At 37.8% G+C, this 21,006-nt stretch overlaps 1 protein-coding gene across 4 annotated transcripts in view; it reads right to left on the reverse strand.

The window, feature by feature from the left end:
- FSD1L (fibronectin type III and SPRY domain containing 1 like) overlaps positions 1 to 21,006 on the reverse strand; it is a 30,953-nt gene that overhangs the window by 1,961 nt on the left and 7,986 nt on the right. The window contains exons 4-13 of one of the 4 annotated variants that reach the window (XM_054185287.1): positions 19,856 to 19,957; positions 17,127 to 17,149; positions 14,577 to 14,698; positions 10,874 to 11,080; positions 10,431 to 10,529; positions 8,123 to 8,249; positions 6,867 to 6,902; positions 2,852 to 2,961; positions 2,137 to 2,388; positions 1,706 to 1,794 (exon numbers count right to left, since the gene is read on the reverse strand). In XM_054185287.1, coding sequence (XP_054041262.1) covers positions 1,706 to 1,794; positions 2,137 to 2,388; positions 2,852 to 2,961; positions 6,867 to 6,902; positions 8,123 to 8,249; positions 10,431 to 10,529; positions 10,874 to 11,080; positions 14,577 to 14,698; positions 17,127 to 17,149; positions 19,856 to 19,957 — 1,167 coding nt within the window. The remainder of the gene's footprint in view (positions 1 to 1,705; positions 1,795 to 2,136; positions 2,389 to 2,851; positions 2,962 to 6,866; positions 6,903 to 8,122; positions 8,250 to 10,430; positions 10,530 to 10,873; positions 11,081 to 14,576; positions 14,699 to 17,126; positions 17,150 to 19,855; positions 19,958 to 21,006) is intronic. The other 3 variants (XM_054185288.1, XM_054185291.1, XM_054185289.1) reach the window with 3 other exon arrangements.

Below are 21,006 nucleotides of genomic sequence, written 5' to 3' on the forward strand. Positions count from 1 at the left end.
ACATTATGAAGCATCTACATCTCTCTTCTCCCATCCCACAATGGAACTAACATAAAACTTATCCTGCAGCTGCATTTGTCTTCTATCTTGCTCTCTAGTCATAGCACTCTAAAACTTTCTAATCACACAGAAGCTAATTTTTAAGACCATAAAGTAGGAGTTGCTTCACATACTATGCTTTATAAGTTTATACCCAAATCTAAGATCTAATACTAACAGACTTGCTCCTAATAGCAAAACTTCAAGACCAATGTGCTAGTAGTAAGTACTTGAAATTACAATGAAAAGCACTATTCTCACTATGCTCCAGTGTCTGAAAGCAGCACTTAGTTTTAACATGACATAGCAGAACTACGTCAATGTAAACGTAGTATGAAAAATTAAGTTTTGAGAAGCTCCAGGGGCACAGGTGCCAATGACCTCTAGTCTACAACTGAGTTACATGAAAGAATGTATCTCCATGTTTATGAATAAATTTGAGAGCTGTATTTAAGTAGCTTGCAATTTTTATTTTAACTGCTCAGACAAACCCAAGTAGCGTCTGTAAAGACTGCTATCACCAAGCACCAGGAGCTGTGTGAAATGCAGACTAACAGGCTGAATCATGGTAAGCAAGTGTTTTCTTGGATGCCTTAGGAACTGAATTAATGAGTCAGCCTCAGCAACGCTATACGTGTCCCAACAGTTCTGCAGCTATTCTGTTCCCCATATGTTGAAAGGGATCAGTACAGCAACTTGTTAGTCACCTCGAAATAAATAGCTAATCAAGACTCCTATTGTCAGTACATCTAGCCAACAGCAGAAATTGTGAAAGGAATTCTGCCCGATTCAGTTGTTCGGAGATGCTAGATGTAAGGCTGCCTGGGAAAGTTACTACTTTTCCATTCCTCCTCCACACCTAAATAACTTTATTAATTGGCCTATTCACACTTTAAAATTACCATGCTATGTTTTCTATGGGCTGAATTACAAGAGGCTAGACATCAGTGCCTGGACAGTTGAGCTGTTAGTATGAACTAGCCTCCTCCAGATTCCTAAGATTTCCCAGACCTATGCACTGCTCCCAAAGTATGCTGCACTTGGTAGCATCTTATAACACAGCTAAGGCCTCCAAATTTCCTTAAACCAATTACTTACATTACTAAAGGAAAATCAATATACAGTAACTAATCCTTCTCCTGTGCATTTTTCACAAGATACGAGTTTTTAGAATCGCATGAAGTTTTCATTGACTAGCTTAGAGCAAAAAAAAAGTTACCAGTGAAGGGGTAACCAGTGAAGTGACTGTCAAGAAAATCCCACTGGGCTTTTAAGGAATTGAAAGATAGAGTCTTAAATCTCAGAGGGAAGCATCTGGTGTTCTGTCTCATGACACTTGCTCTCATGGCTCACAGCATCTTGGGCTCCCATCTGCATCAGTTCAGGGCAATTATTGTAGCAGGCTCATCTGCTACTGCAATGTGCTGTTAATTTACCCTACAAAAATTTAATGACTTTTATTTACGTAGCTGAGACATCCAGGTACAGAGTTCTCCTATTAGAGTGCTATCATAAGCACCACATGAAATCAAAAAGAAAGCAAATAAGCATTTATAAAAATTATTAGTTAGTCAAAACCAGTCCTCCCAGTTTCCTCCTTAATAAAACAAGTCTTCAATAGACTGAATTCAGTGCTAGAAACTGAACAAAATTTATAGATACTGACCATAAAGCCTGGTAATAACGGTTGAGTAAACTTTGTTCTGAAGGTGTATAACAGCTCCTTTGAGTTTGCATTATAAAATGTGAGCTGACCTACAAGAGGCAGAAAACAAGATAAGATACATGTTTAAATGCTACTGCTATGTAACTTTTTGTAAAATTGATTCTTTTCCAGGGAAAAGAATCCAGTGTTTCCAGAACACACTTAATACAGTCCACATGACTGAAAAATTCTCAGTTAGTAGCTCTGTCACACAAATGAACCCCAGTCATTTGGCATTACAAGAGCACTATTACACAAACAGCTCTGGGTCTCATTTTTCTAAGAGACTATATCAATCTGGAAGTAATGTACTACTTTAGCCTTGTACTGCTTCAACGTGATGCAGATAGCTAACGAAGTTTTTAGCTAAATCTCATAAAACTGCCATTTACCTCCATCGAAGTCGCAGTATACTCCTATTCTGTCTGGAACAGTTATATCTAGAGTTTTGGTTTTATTATTATGTTTTGCTGAAATTGTGGTTTGCAGCCAGTTGTTGATATGGATGCACCAGCTTGAATTAGTCTTTCCCAGCTGGTCAAATTTCCCCAGGTTTCTATATGTCACTCCCACGCTGTAGGATTTGCAGTCCTTCTGGGCTCTCACCTCCCAGTAATGCTGTCCACTTTCAACAGCAGAGTCTCCTACCAAAAAAACCAAACATTTAGTTGCTATAATTAAGCGTATCTTACAATGTTGATTCCTCATAGGGAGCAGTGATGTCTTCCCTGTTTCATTTTAAGGTGAGGCCTTAGAAATACAAAAATCTGAACTATAATGAACAAAAAAATTAATGTACAAGAAAATAGAATAAAAATATAAAATAGAATAAGATGGTTTTTACTTAGACTTATTGAAACAAGATACATTTGACATCAATTCACATTTAATAGCAGTGAATGTCAGTCACTAAGAGCTTTGTTACAAAGAGCTTCCACAGACTTAAAGCCACTTGCTGAGACACAAAATCCTGGTGTTATATAGGCAAAGCTACCTCTGTGCAGAACAGCATCAAGTACACAGCCTTGAGCAATTGCCAAGTTTTTCCTCAAACTCTTATTTTCCACAGCATTACACCTCTAACAAAAGTAAAAAAGCTCACCTTACCTAACACAGTATATGATTCACCAGTAAAACGATCTCTGCTGCCCCTCACTGAGGATCTTGTGTTAACAGGTGTCCTCTTTGGAGATGGTCCACCACTTCTAATAGATGAACTGTTCAAGATTTGGATGCAATTAGAAATGCACACTCAAGCAAGTTTTCACGAGACAATGAGGGTTCAATAAACATACATAAGCTACTGAAACAACACATTAGTTCAGCCACTTAACACCTCGAACAGTATGCATGCACAAGAACTAAAGGAGATGACAGCCAGAAAAAATACAAAACATTGTAACAAACAAGTTCAGAGGCAGCTGAGAAAAGAAACAGGAGGGGATAAAAAAGCAGATGTATGGCACGTGGTTTGAATGAAAGCCTGTATAAAACACTGTATTGCCTGTACTATGCAGAACCTCAGAAAAGTCATGTTTCTGGTTTTCTGCATAGGATTTCTAATAAGCCTTGTAGATGAGCTAAAAGAATCAGATAAGTACGAAGACACTGCTGATATTGAATGCCAAAATGCTTAACTTTCACTGGTATTTAAATATCAGTAAGAGGAAAATAACACCACTTGTGTTAAAGATAATGTTTTCAGCACATGTATGGCTTGTATAAGTAATGACTGAAATCCCAGGAAAAATGTCTAACCCAATGAAGAATGAAAGGAAAGAAATGTGATAATTTTACTTCAAAATGCACACGCTGAAGATGCTGCAAAACCCAAGAGTGTCAAATCTAATACCCAATTTATATTAAAAAAAGAGGAAGTGAAACTTCCAGAGTTTAATGCATCACAACTCCCATCAAAAAAACCAACCCCAAAACAAAAACAAACGCAAAAAGTGTATTGAAGGGTGTGGGATTTTATTTGATTCTATTAACTCTATCGAAGACTAGAGAAAAGAAAATTGTGTCACAACACACTGTTCTGAGAAGCACACTGCAACCCCTCTAGAGTCATAAAATTTAAGAGTCTAATCTCAATCAAGAAAGGCTTAGATTTTCTAGTCATACTTTTGAAAAGCATTCTCAGGAAGCAGTTGCAAAATAAACGAAGACACTTCGCTCTGGAGAATATTCTAATGAGTAATCAATTGCGTAAAACAATAATTTTAACCTACTGAGATTTTAAATTATTTATTTTGCCTCGGTTATGCCCTCAAAAATAATTCCTATCAACATGACTATTAAACAAAATGAAGGCTACTTGCAAATTACAGTGAGTATTAAAACTCAGTAGCCAGGGAATCAGGTCTGGTTATTATTTTAAAAGCAATCAGTAGCAAAGAATGTTAACTTCTCAGAAATAGCTATGCAGTTTACAGTTTAATTTCATTGACAAAAGTTTACAAAGTACAAAATAAGTCTCTGAAACACATGTGAGAATTCATTTAATTCTCGTCCTCTCTAGTCTATCATACATTAGCCTCAGAAGAGTTACCACATACAAAAGAAAGTTTTCTCTCCAACTTTTCCTTCAACTACAATTTGGTAAAGGTAATTGCTACTTAAATGCCCACTGGTACAGTGAAGTTCAGCTTGTTTCCTTTCTGATTGATTCTTCACTGATTTCAAGTTTTCTGCAACTGTTCTCAAATACCATTTCATAAAGGATTAGAAAGTATTCCTTCTGATCGATATATTCATTAAAATAAAGTTACATGTGAATCAAAAGCTGAGTGGTATTAAGCTGTCATACATAAGTATGTTAGAATTTCTGGTTCATCTTCATCACTAAGTTTGTTTTATTCCAGTTACAGAAGTCTACAAGAAATCACTGATGAAAAGGCTGTATACATTAGCACCACCATTTATCATACAAATTTTACAGTGCTTATCAGAAGACAGTTAAGCTTCTAAATTGCTTGCAAGAGTTATATGGAGGGGGTAAGTGTATACTGTGCAGGTGCACCACATCAAATGCTTTTGAATTTTGTTAACACGGAGCAAGCTGTAGTTTACTTACCAAGGAAAAAGGTAACAAGCGATAGCATGAAAAAAAGGCAAAGCCAATAATTAAAGCAAAGTTTCAGGAGGAACTACCAGTCTTTGTAGATTCCATCCTGCTTCAACTGCATCAGAGATCATTCACTCACACTTTCAACAAAAGCTGCTGAAATCCTTCAATCAGGTTCAGTATAAATGAGTTATGCAGAAAGCAACGTGGCCATTTACAGAATCACCATAAGAAAAATGCAGGCGCTTTGCTAGTATTTTCTCAGAGTTAGGAAGACATTAAGACGTCCTCAATATCATATATTTCATTCAAGTAAATGGCCACTGCATGTGCTTTGTCCACTCAAAATCTAACAGCCTTTAACAGTTCAGACAATGACATTAAATATTTGGCATAAAAGTCTGAAAAAACAGCTAGATTCCCCTCCCCCCAAGTGCTTAAGTGCTCCTTCCAATAGGGAAAGGCAGGAAATTTTATAGCAGAAAGTCAGTTTAGTGCCCATTTTCCAATACAGCACCGTCTTCATTAGCTAGTATAGTAACTGATGCATTTCTTCTACCACATAGTCTCATCTTATGGTGAGGATTATTGCCTACAGCACTGCAGTTAGTCTCAGTTTTCTTAACCACTTCAGCAAATAAAACATATTCCAAGCAATGTGTGTTCTCTTTTGGAGAAGAAAGGCCGAGGAGGGATAACAGTAGTTATCCATGGAGGGACATCATAAGTTACCCAGAGGCTTTCTTCTAGCCTAAAAGATATTACAGGTCATTCAGCATTTTATTGCCACTGTATCTTTCCAACCCTTGAAAGCTGCACTTCTAATGTTTAAAACAATTATACTGCAACTTTTTACACCAACTATGAAGCTAGCTTCAACTTTTCCCTCTAATGCAGGGAACATTGCAGATAAATCTTAGCAGGGAAAAAAGCCTCCTGCAGGAATCAAAGCTCATCTAAGTCTCCTGCTAGAAAAGGTCAGCCTGACACGCAAAGTTGAACATGTGACCATGTCCTTCTACCAAAGCAAAGGCCAGAACGAGGGAAGTTCTTTATGGATGACTACAAAAAGACCAAGGTATAAGACTCCCAGAGTTTGTTGAGCAAGTAGCAGTATATCCAAGATAGTTTTAAAACTTAGCTTAGCAGAAATTTATAAGCCTTGTGTAGTAGAACTATCAACTCATCAAGAGCTTGTTTCACTGACACAAACTTAACTTTACTGCTGACCTCAAGCCAAAGGTATATCCACCTGATGGATGAATACAGAGGAATAAAACCTACGAGAAATTAGGAACCTGGGCATTTGTTTTGGTCCCACAATTTCTAAACCAGTGAAAGAGAGCAAGAAGGAATAATTTCTTAAACAGGAGTTTTATTAAGAAAAATAATGAAAAAAATGTACACTAAAAATATGATTGTACGAGGAATAGGAGACTACTTTAGCTGCCTTTACATATCAAAAAAGAGGCGCTGTCGTTTGAACAATTCGGTCTGCAAGTAGAATCGCCATGAAGCTTCTTACATATGGTATCAGACTAAACTTCATCCTCTTTGAAAGTGTAAAAATATTTATTTATTTTCCTCAGATACCTAGTAAAAGCTATAGCACAAGTTTAGAGGCAAAAAGGTTTTCAGAGTCAAAAATAAGAACTAAAAAAATACTTTAACGTTCTCAGAAAGGAAATCTTTACTGCATTTGTAAAAAAATTTAGTGTGCCATCATGTGCCAGAAGGTTAATAAGCATCAATATATCTGTAAATAACAGGGATCTTTGTATCAACACTAGAATACGTAATTCTCATCCAGCTATTGGAAGTCATGTCTCCCACACACTATGACACACCCTTTCAGGAAGACTGTTTTCTAGCCACTGGAAAAATATATACATAATCTCTGAATCCAAATTAAACTTCAAAATATTTTTTTAAAGCATGTGTACTTTTACTGATAAAGGCTATTAGATTTATTTCTCTCTACATCAAGCAAAGGAAAGCAGCATAAGGCTCCCAACAAAACTAGGTGCTAAAACCTAGGAATAAAAGGTATATTACCACCTTCTATTGCTCTTCAGCAAAGGATTCTGGCCACTGTCGACAGAAATAAGTCATCATTAAAGAACTGTTCTATTATTACAGTAAATTATCCCCATTTCTAAGATGCCATTAAAACTTACTCTACCATGCTTCTGGTAGTATATGCCTACAGGGAAGGTATTTATTCATAAATTATCTCAGGCAGTGCTCTTTATTCTGAAAAGCACACACTGAAAGTCAATTAATTGTCTTTGAGTAAGAAGTAGCCAGTCTTGTGGACAAGGCAAGAGCGATGGACACTTTTCACACCTTGACTTCAGCAAAGCTTTTGACCCATTCCCACACAGTATCCCTAAACTGAGATGAGATGTAGACTGGGCAGTGGGCCATAGCTGTGTACAGAACCAGTTGAACATCAGGCTCACAGCTATGGATATGTATTCTCCAGACGAGAGAAACCCATACAAAAGAACAGGCTGGGGGACAACTGAGGGAAGAGCAATGCTGCAGAAAAGCAGCTGGGATTCTTGGTGGACAACAGGAGTTGACAACAGTGGACACCACACTGTGCTGTGCCCTTGTGACAGAGGTGGCCAACCACATCCTAGGCTGTATCAGTAAGACAGCAACCAGGAGGCAAAGGCAAGCAACTGTTCCTCTCTATTTGGCATTTGTCAGATGAGCCTGAAGTCCTGTTTCCAGGTCTGGGCTCTTCGGGACTATACACTGACATACTAGAACAAGTCCAGTGGATGGCCAACAACACAATTAAGGGACTGGAGCACAGTAAGACAACTGGGTTTGCTCAGCCTCAGGAAGACTTTAATTTATGTCTTTAATGACATAACAGAATGGTACAGAGAAGATCAAGCCAGGTTTTTCTCAGAGGGGTGCACACTGATAGCAAAGAGGCACCTGGTACTCATTGCACCACCAGAAATTCCAGTCAGGTATCAAGATATTTCTCCCCCTCCCATGAAGGTGGCCTGAAACAGAGGCCCAGCAAGTGAACACATTCTTCATCCTTAGACATATTCAAGGCTTACTCAGAGTAGACTTATATAGTGATGTTCTTCCAACTGTATTTCTTCAGTGATCTGAATCACTGAATGATTTGAGTTGGAAGGGACCTTAAAGATTATCTAGTGCCAACCCCCCTGCCAACTAGACCAGGTTACCCAAAGCTCCATCCAACCTCCCCCTCTGCCCTCGTCCCTTAATTGCCAGATGAGACATCCCAGACAACATAAACATTTACAAAACAGACCTCTTACCCGCTTTTATTTTCCTTCCCTTTTACTTTTTCTTGGCCTTTGCCTCCAGTAGGATCCCATTCAACATAGGTATCTTCAACTTTCAAGTTGAGATGAGATGAAGTACTGTCCAAACTGAACACAAATGCTGGTCAAGACAAAATGCAAAATAGTGAAATGGTATAATGTTCTCCCAAGAGTGGCTATTCATAGAAAATTATAGAAGCAGTAGTAAAATTGTAGCAGAACACTTTTTAACTTAATAGAAACATCAGCTTTTTAGTCTGATGCTTGTAATCAAGGTAAGGATCCCTTTAAATGAAGCCCAACTGTCTACCCTCAGTGCACAGGTTACAAAGTAAGTTTTCTCATACTTACAGTGCTGCAGCATCAGCAATTAAATTCAGCTAGTGATTTCTGCTAGTTAGAGACTACTCCTTAGATTCTTACAGTCATGAATGATTTAAAAAGGAATGCTTATTTTCCATGCTTTGCAGCACTGATTCTCCAACAAGGTGTTTATGATTAATAAGGACTGCAAAATTGGAGAATAGTAAATTGACAGGATAGCACACACAGGCAGAGTTGAACTCTGAAGTCAACTGCAGATACAACACCACAGAGGATACACGCTACTAGAAGAGACTTGGTATTTGTTGCAGCCAAGTCCTTCATCCAAGAAAACAAAACTAATACAACGTGCCAAGTTCCTTAAAGAGGTTCATTTACAGACTATTCTGTAAGTGTCCTAATACCATCTGATATTAGTCTGATTCTAGAAGAAAGTATACTTGACATTTTAAGAGTTTATAGCTCAATAGCATACAAGCATAAAAGATAGTAAGATAAGCATGCGGATGAGGATACTGAGTTTTTATAGGCTGATTAATAAGAAAGTGAACTAAATGTTCACATAGAAATAACAAAAATGAATATGGGAAACATGATAACTGCCCAAACAATCAAAATCAGAATTATTTTCCTCATACTGGAGTGAGGAATGTAAGTGACTATTAAATGGATACTATGTATTTGACAATGACTGTGGCTTAAGAGTACTAAAACGACGTCAGGAAAGTTACCAGAATGAAATTGCATATAGCTTTGTTTTTATGAAGTAACATTCACAGGTAAGAAAATTTATATTTCTATTATCCAGTTCATATCGGTCATTTGCCCTTCACACTACAGACTTGTCTGTAATTAAAGCTACAGGATCATTATCTCCACTATACTAGTTAAGATTTGTGTTCTGTGAAAAGACATCCCTTCCAATAAATTTTTCTTCTAGTTTATGTACAAAACTATGTTAGGAAGCCACCATCCTCAGATCAACTGATTTCTAACACAACGATTTAAGTCCAGAGGAGGGCCATGAGGATGATGAGAGGGCTGGAGCACCTCTCCTGTGAAGACAGGCTGAGAGAGTTGGGGTTGTGCAGCCTGGAGCAGAGAAGGCTCCGGGGAGACCTCGCAGCAGCGTTCTAGTATCTGAAGGGGACCTACAGGAAAGCTGGGCAGGGGCTGTTTGCAAGGGCATGTGGCGATAGGAGGAGGGGCAATGGTTTTAAACTAGAGCAGGGTAGGTTTAGATTAGACATTAGGAAGAAGTTCTTTACAATGAGGGCCGTGAGACACTGGAACAGGATGCCCAAAGAAGGGGTGGAGGCCCCATCCCTGGAGACATTCAAGGCCAGGCTTGATGAGGCTCTGAGCAACCTGATCAAGTTGAAGATGTCCCTGCTTCCTGCAGGGGGATTGGACTAGATGACCTTTAAAGGTCCCTTCCAACCCAACACATTCTACGATTCTAATAACTTTAGCAATTTAGAGCTCCCTTTTTATTTTGAATATTGATAGTGATTAGAACCTACAGCTACAAAGTAAAAAAAATACTTTTCAGCACCTTCTATTTACAGAAAGCTATTACTTGTCACATGCTAAGTACCAATGACCAGCCAACTGCGCCAACTGTTTACATGCCCTAAGAGTCCTAGCAATGCTCAGCCACAACGTTCATCTTATTTCACTGTATGTTGGCATGATGCAGCAGCACATAATACCGTCAATCCACAGTTCAAAACAACCAATGTCAAGCTCTACTGGAGAAAGTTACATCACTACCTCATTTTTTGTGTCTGAATGCTAAAAGGCCAGCTTTGTGCCAATAAGCTTCTTAATCCTTTACAGAAATGGTTGTTTTCCTTTTCACTTAGCGCACACGTTTCAGCAGTGCTCATGAAGAAACAGACTTAACATACAAGTTCATTTATGAAGCCAGAACACACAGTTTTCACTACATCCAAGGTTAGAGTCCTTCAAATTTTACCTTTGGTTTCCAGAGTCACAGGATCGGAGTATTCCCCAGCCACAGCTTTGTTGCAAGCTTGTACTCTAAGGTTCATGTATTTTGTATCAAATTTTAGACCTAAAAAGTGAATGTTCAGAAACTTGAGTTGACATTAGTTACTGACAATTTTTACAAGACTATATTCCATGTAGCGCTCTTCCTTTTATCTCAATCTGGCAAGAAAAGCTTAAATCAGCGTAAACTTCATTTAAGAAATGATTTTTTATAAAACCTCAAGGTCAAATTAAAAAGGCAGAGCCATTATCATATAAAGCACCCAAGGCTAATGTGAAACAATGGAAGCTTCGTTGCATTCCTGAAGTTTTCCTGCATACAGGAAAATGGGTATTTCACAAAAAACTTCCAAGCGTAAAGAGTTGTATCAATATTCTTGGTTTGAGCATAAATAAAACAACCTTTACCTGATAATGTATATTCAGTGGCTTTGATGTAGTCTATCAGTTCCCAAGGCTGTTCATCTTTTACTCGAGGAAGCCCAAAATTGGTTTTCCTATACTCTAGTACAAAATGATCAATTCTGCCATCATCTTCAGGCATTCTCCATGATACTGTTATGCAGTTATCTGCAACCAGACATGCTGCTAGATCTATCTCTGGAGCTTTAGGGACTGCAGAAAGACAAACATACAGATCAGTTTAAAGAGAATGGACTGAATATTAATTTGTTCTCTATGGATTTATAGAGTTCAGAAGTTGCCCTTGGCCTTGTAACAGTCATTCTTTTTTGAGGATCTATTCCATTAGCAAGGCACAATAGGAGACTAGGCATATTACTTTGACTTAACATGCATTTTACAAAACAAGAAATATGCATTATCTCTGAAGCAAACATTTGCATCGCATTTTCCTGTTTTGTCAGTAAGTTGGGCTGATTTCCTTCTGAAAGCAATGAGAAGGGCATGTTAGAGTGGAGTGGACTTACAATTATAACCCTACATTCAGAGGAACGCTACACAAGAACATTAAACAGCAAACTTTTACTTACGAGTTTTTGGAAGGTAAGTACAGCTGCAGCCCTCAAGCAATATCACTTAAGTTTATGTCCACCACTACAGACAACTATCAGCGTAATAGTTTCCACTAGCCAGTCGGCAGTTACCTAGTTTTCTTTCCTTTTCATCCTTTGTCTCTTGAAAGAAGGGGAAAGAAGTCCTAAGATTCACTGAAGAAAATACTGACATTTTGTTTCAAGACCAAAGTAGTCTATTTCTATGAAATCAAAGAACACTTAAGTCACTGGAAAATATTTTTCAAAAGAAGGCATTTACACACTCTTCATAGTGTCCAAAGTACATTAAAGGAAGACTTTTGCTGGAGGAAGTGAAAAAGATGTTTTATTGTTTGCATGTTTTGTAGGAAGGATCTGGAAGAGCTCTTCATTTGTTTCAGCATTCACAAAAGCTTGAAATAGATAGAAGTGGCCTGCAAGTCAATATATCAATCAGGAACATCAAAAAACATACAATACTGATGCATCTGTGGAATTGACAGACCCGCAGATTTTGTTTGTCAAAAATCATACCTTCTCACAACACTCAAACCCTTAACTGTGTTGTTTGGTAACGTGACCAAGTCCTAAGTACACACAGGTTGCCTTTATGCAGTTAAAACAACTATTTCTTGAACAGATTGTTAGCCATGATTCCCCTCCACAATGACTGATGACAATAAGCACCACATTAATTATGGCTGAGGCACATTTAGAGATGTGCAATTTTACCATCTAGATACAAACACCTCCTAGCTATAGCTAGCTAGAAGCAGTAGGCCTAGTTTGCTTTATGCACACTACTTCACACCTTCCCTTCATGATCTCATCAAATATTTCAACCTAGCACTACTGAAATGCAGCCTTTTATGTAAGCCAAGCAGGAATTACACTGAATCTGGTGGTATAGGTTTAAAATGCTTAGGAACAAATAAGCAGCACAGAAGAGACTGAGAGCAAAAGTATTCAAGTCTGTACTAGTTTTGGTTGGGACAGAGTTACATTTCTTCATAGAGGCTTGTGCAGTGCTAAACTTTGGATTTGCGATGAAAACAGTTCCAATAACACTGGGGTTTTAGTTATTGCTCAACAGCATCAAGCACTTTCCTGCTTCTCACGCTGCCCCATCAGCGAGTAGGCTATGGGTGCACAAGAAGTTGGGAGGGGCAGCTGACGCCAGCTGACGAAGGGATATCCCATAGCATATGGCATAGTGGTCATCAATAAAAGCTGGGGGAAGAAAGAGAGAGGAACCTTCAAAGTGATGGCATTTTGACTTCCCAAGTAACCACTACTCATGATGGAGCCCTGCTTTCCTGGAAGTGGATAAACATCTGCCTGCCAATGGAAAGTAGCAAATAAATTAACTTACAGCACACAGCTTTTGCTTTACCTATTAAAGTGTCTTTACCTCAAGCCACAAGTTTTTTCAGTTTTACTCTTCTGATTCTCTTCCCACCCCACCACAACAGGGGGGAGTGAGCAAGCAGCTGTGTGGTGCCTAGCTGCCTGCCAGGGTTAAACCACAACAAATTCTCAAGAGTTAACCACATGCATTTGCCATCAAATTTCAAAAGTCATGCAACAATAATTTGAGAATAGTATCAGTAAGATCCCTTCTTAGGCAAAAGAAAAATTAAGATGAGGCAAGTATTTCAGAATATACCTGTAAATCCCTTCTTAGACAAAATTAAGAGGAAGACAAGTATTTCAGAACATATACCTCCAAGTTTAGCTACCTGTCCCAATTATTTTTGGCATGGTATAAGATACCAGATAGAGTGTCTTCCATGTGTTTGGAGTGACCAAGTCTTCAGCATAATTCTGGCAAGCAGCATTCAAATTGTTTATATTACCACAACACCAAACCTGTTTTCAAGTTCCCATGCTAGAACATTAGTATTTCTTGATATATAAAGGTCAATCAATGCTCAGTACAATTTTGCCTGCAACAGTTTGAGCTATCAGGATTTGGTGTCAAGTGTAATTTTATAGCTTGACACTAGAGTAGAGGAAAGTAAAACTGATATCCAGACAGTTAATTTTTCCTGTTTACAAATCAAAGCCCCAAACAATTTAAATTCCCGTGTATTTGATAACGAAGACACACATATAAGAAGGGTCATACTAAATACTATCTTCATTTAGATACAAAACCTTGTTCACACTTGCTGTTAGATCTTTAAGATCCCATTCCTGTTAAACAGGTACACTATGATTAGCTTACCTACCTCGTTCCCTTATCTATGAAATACACAGCAATGACTGCTACCCAGAATCTAAGACTAAAAGGTGAATTCCCACCTAGACACTGCTAGCTGACCACTAGAAATAATGTTGGTAATTTACTACACCTGCTAAGACATACTGCATCTGCAGCATACAAGATAAATGGGCAGAAATGTAAACCGACGCTGCCAAGTCCTTAATGGATTTGGATTAGTGACCTAGAGAAGAAACAATTTCCATCCCTGCCAGCACTATTCTTGTCAATACATTCTTGGTACCAGTCAAGGGCAAAGTGGTTTAAATATGAAAGCAGTAAGAATAAAGAGACATGAAAGATATATACCGGAATACTGCAACTAAGTTTACTTTCAAACAGGAACAAATAGATGCATCAATACACATTTTATATTATGGTAATATCATTGCCTTAGTAGACTGCTCTCTTGCATTTCAGACCATATCACCAGTCTTGTAAGTGACATATTAGCTTACAGTTCCATGCATAACACTACTGCAGAGGACTAGGGCTTCGGAGTGTCACCGAGGATCAAGTTAGCAGGTACAGTCTTGAGAAACACAAGACAAGTTCAAGAAGTACAGAGGAACTGACAACTCAAGAAAAAACATGGTCTCGAAGACTCATTCTCACTTCTGAGATCAATGTTATTTTCTGAAATGCTGTATTATGTAGAAATTAACACAATAAAATCAGAAAACCTTTTTACCCTCAAGGTATTCAGCTTAAAATACAATGAATAAGAACAACTTTAGATACTCTGAAAAAACTGCGCATTAGGGTGCAAGAGGTGTGGTTTTGTTTTGTTTGTTTTAAATATAGAACGTTATTAATGTAGTAACAAATTAAACTCACTGCATACAATTTTTACCTGGCAAAAAATTTACAGCCTGGAGAATGCGCCTTTCCAGAGCGAAGTCCACCATCAAATGAGTCATACTATCACTGACCGTTGGTTTCAGAGAGATGCGGAACGCTGAAGCCATTGTGACTCTAAAGTCAAGAAAGCAGCATTAGCAAAAATGTATTTTGCATTGTTTCAGTCCTATAGCCATTTTCCAAAACAGCAATCAGATAACCTGTGTCATTAATGTCAAGCTGTTAGCCAAAATAGTGATCAAAGACCAGAACGCTTTTCTAACAGATAACTGTTTACCATGTAGCACAGACTCCAAAATAGCAAGTTTTGCTAATGTGACTGTCTCAAAGACAAAATGGTGCGAGGTCTCAGTTGTTCCATATTACTAGGCAAAGAAATACTAAAAGTGACTAGAAGCTTAAAACTTCTTTTACTTGTCAAAAAGCTTGGATAAGAGACAAAACAAAACTCGCACAACACAAAATCAGGAAGTATGAAGTATCTAAAGCACTGCAGAATCAGCATCATATATGTTTTATATACTTAGAAATTTGAAACATAAACCTTTAGTTTAAAAAGGTCCAAAGACTTTTCTGCTTGACAAGATTGACTCATCACCTCCAAAATGCATTTTCACATGCTAAATAGAAGGCATTTATAAATAGTGAACAGGCTGAATACCCCAATTTCCTATCTACCTCTGATCGTATCCGGGGCTGAAGAAGCATTTAAGTTGGAACATGCAAGTTCAGTCTTACAGGACTAAAGCACAGCTCCCATTTCCACTTCTGAAATCTTAGCTCAGTCCTTATTCTGAATACTCCTAAGGCACTGCTGTACTCCATCAACTAGACCACAAAAAAAAGGAGGACAAGTCTCTTGCATCGTTCTGTAACTCTGAAGACATCACACCACGCAGCAGAATTTGAACAACATTAATTCAGATAGCACACAGGTCCTAACTTCTGCTTTAAAAAGAGATTCTTAATTGGGAAGTTGTATACACACTACAAAAGCAAGTCAACTGCAAAAAGTTGTATCTAATTTACACCCACAGATCTGTGTCAGCTCTAGAACACCTAATAGTTCACAGGAAGTGATACACATTAAGTATTCCTCTAGCATGTAAGAGAGATTGTGTGCTAACTAAGTGTACATTAAAGAATGGCAAAAACCAAAAAGTTCAGGTAGTGAAGAAGGGGGAAGAAATATGAAACGGAGTATAACGCTCAAGCGTTACAATTATGGGATATAAGACAATTATGTCACTGAACATCACAAGAGAGTCAGGTTAATTCATTTCCTAAGACAGAGTTGCCCTTCTGAAATTCATTATGGGCTGCCTAGCAGATGCCACTGCTCAGCCAGGCAGGTAAGTCTCTCCTTAAGGAAGAATAATTCTCTGATTAGCAGTAAGAGAATACTCAGTAGTCAGCTTCAGACAGCTTTTTAACTTCTGTTTAGGCACCAATCTTAGTGAGATCTCTCAGAGAGAGAACCAGCCACATTTGCTTCAAAAGGATTAGATCACACAGCATTTCAAGAAACTAGAAGACTAAGAGAATGCTTATTACAGATAAAAAGTATTAATATTCCTATCACTGCCACTATCCCTCTGATTTGTTAAGGACACTAAAACTTCACCCTTGGAAAAGCAAAGATTAATTACTTTTAAATTAATTAATTTTTTAAAATTAATACATTTAATTAATTATTAATTAATTTATGAGAAATTAATTAATTACTCATTTTACACAAAACTTCAGAGAATTTAGACAATCAGACCCTTCCTGGAAAACCCATAAATTGAAACCCAACGTACTTGCTCTATAAGAGCAATATATGGTGGAAACACCCTGTGAGCTGTCTTTTACTGTGATGTGCATAATATCTTCAGTTTTCTGAACCAGGTCAGACTCTCAGAACATAGTTATCCTTCTTCCAAGTAAAGAAAAATAACCTTAGCATTTATTTTGAAACCTTAACATTTTGCTTTCTAAACAATAATTTGAAGACACAGTTCAAAGAAGAGCTACAAGAAATAGCAGTTTCACTGACATCAGTCAGAGTGATGTCACCAGGAATATTTCAACACCTACAAGACTTTTTACATTCAAAAGGAAAAGCAGCTAGCAAAAGTCTGTAAGTACTTTAAAAAAAAAAACCACACCAAAATTTTCTCATAAATTAAAGGGACCAAGTCAGCTTGAAACATTATTAAATTTCAGCCATCTGGCATTAATAATAAATCAACAGTTTATTAGTAATAATAATTAATTATATACTTACATATACTTAAAGAAATAATAACAATAGCTGTTGCAGAGGTCCACTTCCCTGCATTAAAAACACCTTTCTCTTATATTAAGTCATGGAAGGCCAACAGCCATCAAGGAAGCATAGAAGTTCTTAGCTCTCTCTCAGAAGTTGCGATGTCAGAACAAACACTTAGGAAAGAGTCAATTAATTTAATTTAAGCTGACTATGACCCTTTCAAAATAAATGCATTTTCAAGGATAAGATTAATTCAAAGACATAAGAGCAGTAGACTTTTTACTGTACCTCTCTTTGATCTGTCTGGCAGCCTTGAGGCATGTCAAGGAGAAAAGAGAGAAAGTAGGTTAATAGTATTGGTTAGAACTGCAATAAGGTATCACCTGTGAAAAACTGATCAACACCTCCACCAAACTAATTCCAAATTACTCAGCTTCCTGGGCATGACTTTTTCTCTTCCCAAGTCAGTAAAATTTAACTACCATGGTATTTTCTGTGAAACTATAGCTTGTTAGTGGCACATAACCATACCTGACCTGTTTGGCTATACATCATATGATGTATACTCTGACAAACAAGGAAAAAAAAAAATAGGACTTGCTTCAACTTTTCCTCTGAAAGTTATTATACTATCACAATACTCCCTACAAGGCTCTCTCCATATGTCACTATTCGAAACCATAGAATACAGTTCTTTCCAGCATTTAAATAATACCACTGAAGCAGATGCAGAAGTGGTGATGGCATATTTCAAAGATAAACATTAACTGCAATTTGGAAAGGCAAAATCCCCGTCCTTCACCAAGAAGAACTGCAAATTGTTGAAGCAGTGATGGCTGAGTTAAGCCTGCTGAATTCATGCCTGGAGTTAACCTTGCTACTTGATCTAGTTGCCATTCAGCTGAACTACTTTCGCTTCCGAAGAGGGGATAAAAAACATCAGGTAGTTTCTCAGTTTAAAGTTAAACAAAAGTGGAGGACTTCCAAATTTTTCACTAAATACAAAGCACGCTCAATGAAAAAATAACAAAAGTCAGTTGTACATAAAACCAATTTTATATTCCCAAAGTGGGAAGCAGAAAAAACCCAGAAGTGTTTAGAAATAAATTAGTTTACGAGGTAGCTTTGTTTTACCTCAAACCAAAGTTATTCTAAGAACTACTGACTGATTTTCCTACATGACAGCTGTAGACAGAACCAAAAGCATTCTTCATAACCTCTATACCTTATAGAGCATGTGGTAGCCAGGATTCAATGAACAGTCTTCTGCAAGACAGTCCTGGCTTAACCCCTTTGAATTCAGTTTGTTTCCAGGCTACTGGCAAAGAAGGGTATCAGCCCATCTCAGATGAACTGCCCAGTAGTGTCAAACCACATCCTGTCTAATCACTGAACCCTCCTGTATGCTAGCATTCATGTTCTTTTGACTTCCAGGTAAGCCAATTCAGCAAATAAAGCCACCAGAAACCTAACATAGAAAAAAATAAAAAAAATAATCATAGTTTAGTCTTACAATAGTTTCTCATGAACTGATTTCCTAGAGGATCCGAACAAAATTTGTGCTGATAAAAAAGTCAAGGATGGAGCTGCTGTTTCAGGAACACTTGGTATTCCTACCAGAAGAGCAATAGATTTAGCTAGCTAATAGCCAAGGCAACACTATCTTAAAATGCCATATCCAAAGGCACATTTACAAGTGCAAGCTAGTGTAATACAAGTTTCAAATCCTAGATATTAGAGTTGACTAAATTAGATTTCTGTATCTTAAGCCTCAGAATCCAAATTTAAAGAGATTTTCCCCCCAAACACTCAAATAACTTTCCTTAGTGCATTTGATTGAAAAAAGCATTAGAGACATCTGAAAAGAAACAACTTACAACAAATTCAAAGTTACATTCTGCACTCTGCTTAAGAGCTAACTTAAATCTTTACACATTGCTATGACAAGACAGAAAAAACAATTCCAACTGAAGTGCTAAGAAAAATACTCAGTTTAGGAATTGTCACTCTTCAAGGCAAATAAATCAAAGCTGACACTCAGGAAGCGTGACAGCACACAAACATGTTGCCAAAAGGTATAACTGACACAGTAAGACAGCTTTCCTGTCCACTCTTTTAGAATAATTTGTGTCCTTGTTCCTGCTAAAACACAGAAGGCAAAAGTAATTGGGTCTTGAATTTGTCATGGCTGACCCCACTACTAACACAAGGATTATAATAGCAAGCCTAGTATACCACATAAGTGTATATGTAGAACTGTTTTATTAATTTGTAAGTAGATTCTTTCAGTTAGATACATGTTGCCTTATTTACAAGTCTGCTGTTGTAAAGTACATGTTATTTGTATTGGAATCACCACGCGAGGCCCAAATCAGGCTCCTGCCTGCACAATATACAAATGCATTAGAAGGTTTTGGGGGAGTACAGGAACCATTGCCCTGAATTCAGTTTCATAAGATCCTTCAGGACAAGTGTAGAGTTCATAGTGGCAAATTAAAGATTTACAGCTTGCATGAGGTTCTGCAAAACAAAGATCTTATCAAACACTGACGGCTGCAGCTTGAGTACACAAACTCTCTGCAAGTGTCACGTAACAGCACTGGGCAACTGACAAAGTCACTTGCCACTGCTTTGACTGCTTGCCATCAAACATTTTGTAAGTCTTGGTTCAGTTTCATAGAGATTTATTTCACCCTCACTTTCTGGGTTCGCTTACCTAACATCAGTGCAGGTTGGCTTAACACTGACAGTTGTCCAGGAGAAGGTATTCCTTTCCGTCCCCCCTCACTCTAAATAAGAAAAACCTTATTTTATTAGAGATTGCATAAAAACCCAAGACTATAGTGCTTGACTTGGCCTCCTCAACAGAACATTAACTGTACTTTCATAGGCCTCTCTACTCTTACTCTCAGTGCTCCTGGTAAGTTTGCAGGATCCACTACAGTACTGCAAAAGATATTTCAAATTGAGACAAATACCAACGTCTGCCTTATGCATATCTGTTCCAAGTTTTCTACCTTCAAGAATTCCACAGGGTCCTTTATGTCCAATGACTGCGCAGCAAGTTCCAGCAGCTCTTCAGAACTCTCTAGGGCATTACTACACTGGCTAAGCTGATCCTGAAGCAAAAACAAAGAGTAAGAATTTGATGCATTCACATTTAAAAAGTGGTTTACGAACTACCAGTACTAGAACTACATGGCTTTGCTATGCATTTGTAACAACTTATTACCTTACCCAATCAAGGCTATTACTTCTGACACATTGTGTGAACTAGAACTTCACTGTGCTTGAAAAGCACACAGTGACACATGGCATATCCTATAAATCCAAAGGGGAAACAGTTGGATAGATGGTGAAGTCTGATTTAAAAGCCAGATTTAATTTGAAGGCCTGTTTCTCTCAACATCAGGATTTCAGAAGCAAAGAAATGCTTACATCTGCATGCACTACAATTTCTATTTACAGAACTGCACTTCACCAATGAACTGATATCGTTTAATGTAGCATTAGCCTTGAAAAAGGCAGTTATTTTATCTCCAACCAGCTCTAGAATTGTCACAAGACAATCCTGAAAGTCAGTACTGCTGTACAACAAATGGGAATAGTAGAGGAAGGGGAACAGAGGAAGAAAGGCAGAAGAGCCATTTCTTTCATGATTATCTAAAACGATACCTAAACTACCATTGCCAGTACACAAAACAGCCCACAGAGAACACCTGGTATTACATATACGGGTATATGCCTAAACAGATTAGTTTTGAATCCACTGCAGGATCCTAAACGTACCACAGGTTAAACAAGAGGTGCACTTTAAACCTTCCAACAGCTTTTGCATCACCACTGAATCTACAGCTGTTTTTCTCTTCATGTGGTATTTACTGTAATATCTCAGAACAACTCAAACAGAAAGTAATTATTTTTCTTTAAAACACTTCAGAAAAGACAGCTTGGTCTAAAGAAGTCACTGTCTCAGAAGCAACCAACACTTGCATCAACTTTGAGAACAGACTGGTCTGAAGCACTTCAGAAGTGTAACTGGTTTTGTCAAGTGTGGTGAGTTGACCTGGGCCAGCTGTTCCTCAGATTTACTGTGCAAGGATAAAATAGCAGTAAGGAAACAGTCCAACAGCTAGAAGTTTGTATGCAGTTTCCAGATAACTTCTGA

Source organism: Rissa tridactyla, chromosome Z (assembly GCF_028500815.1).
Source record: "Rissa tridactyla isolate bRisTri1 chromosome Z, bRisTri1.patW.cur.20221130, whole genome shotgun sequence".
NCBI classification, from domain to species: domain Eukaryota; kingdom Metazoa; phylum Chordata; class Aves; order Charadriiformes; family Laridae; genus Rissa; species Rissa tridactyla.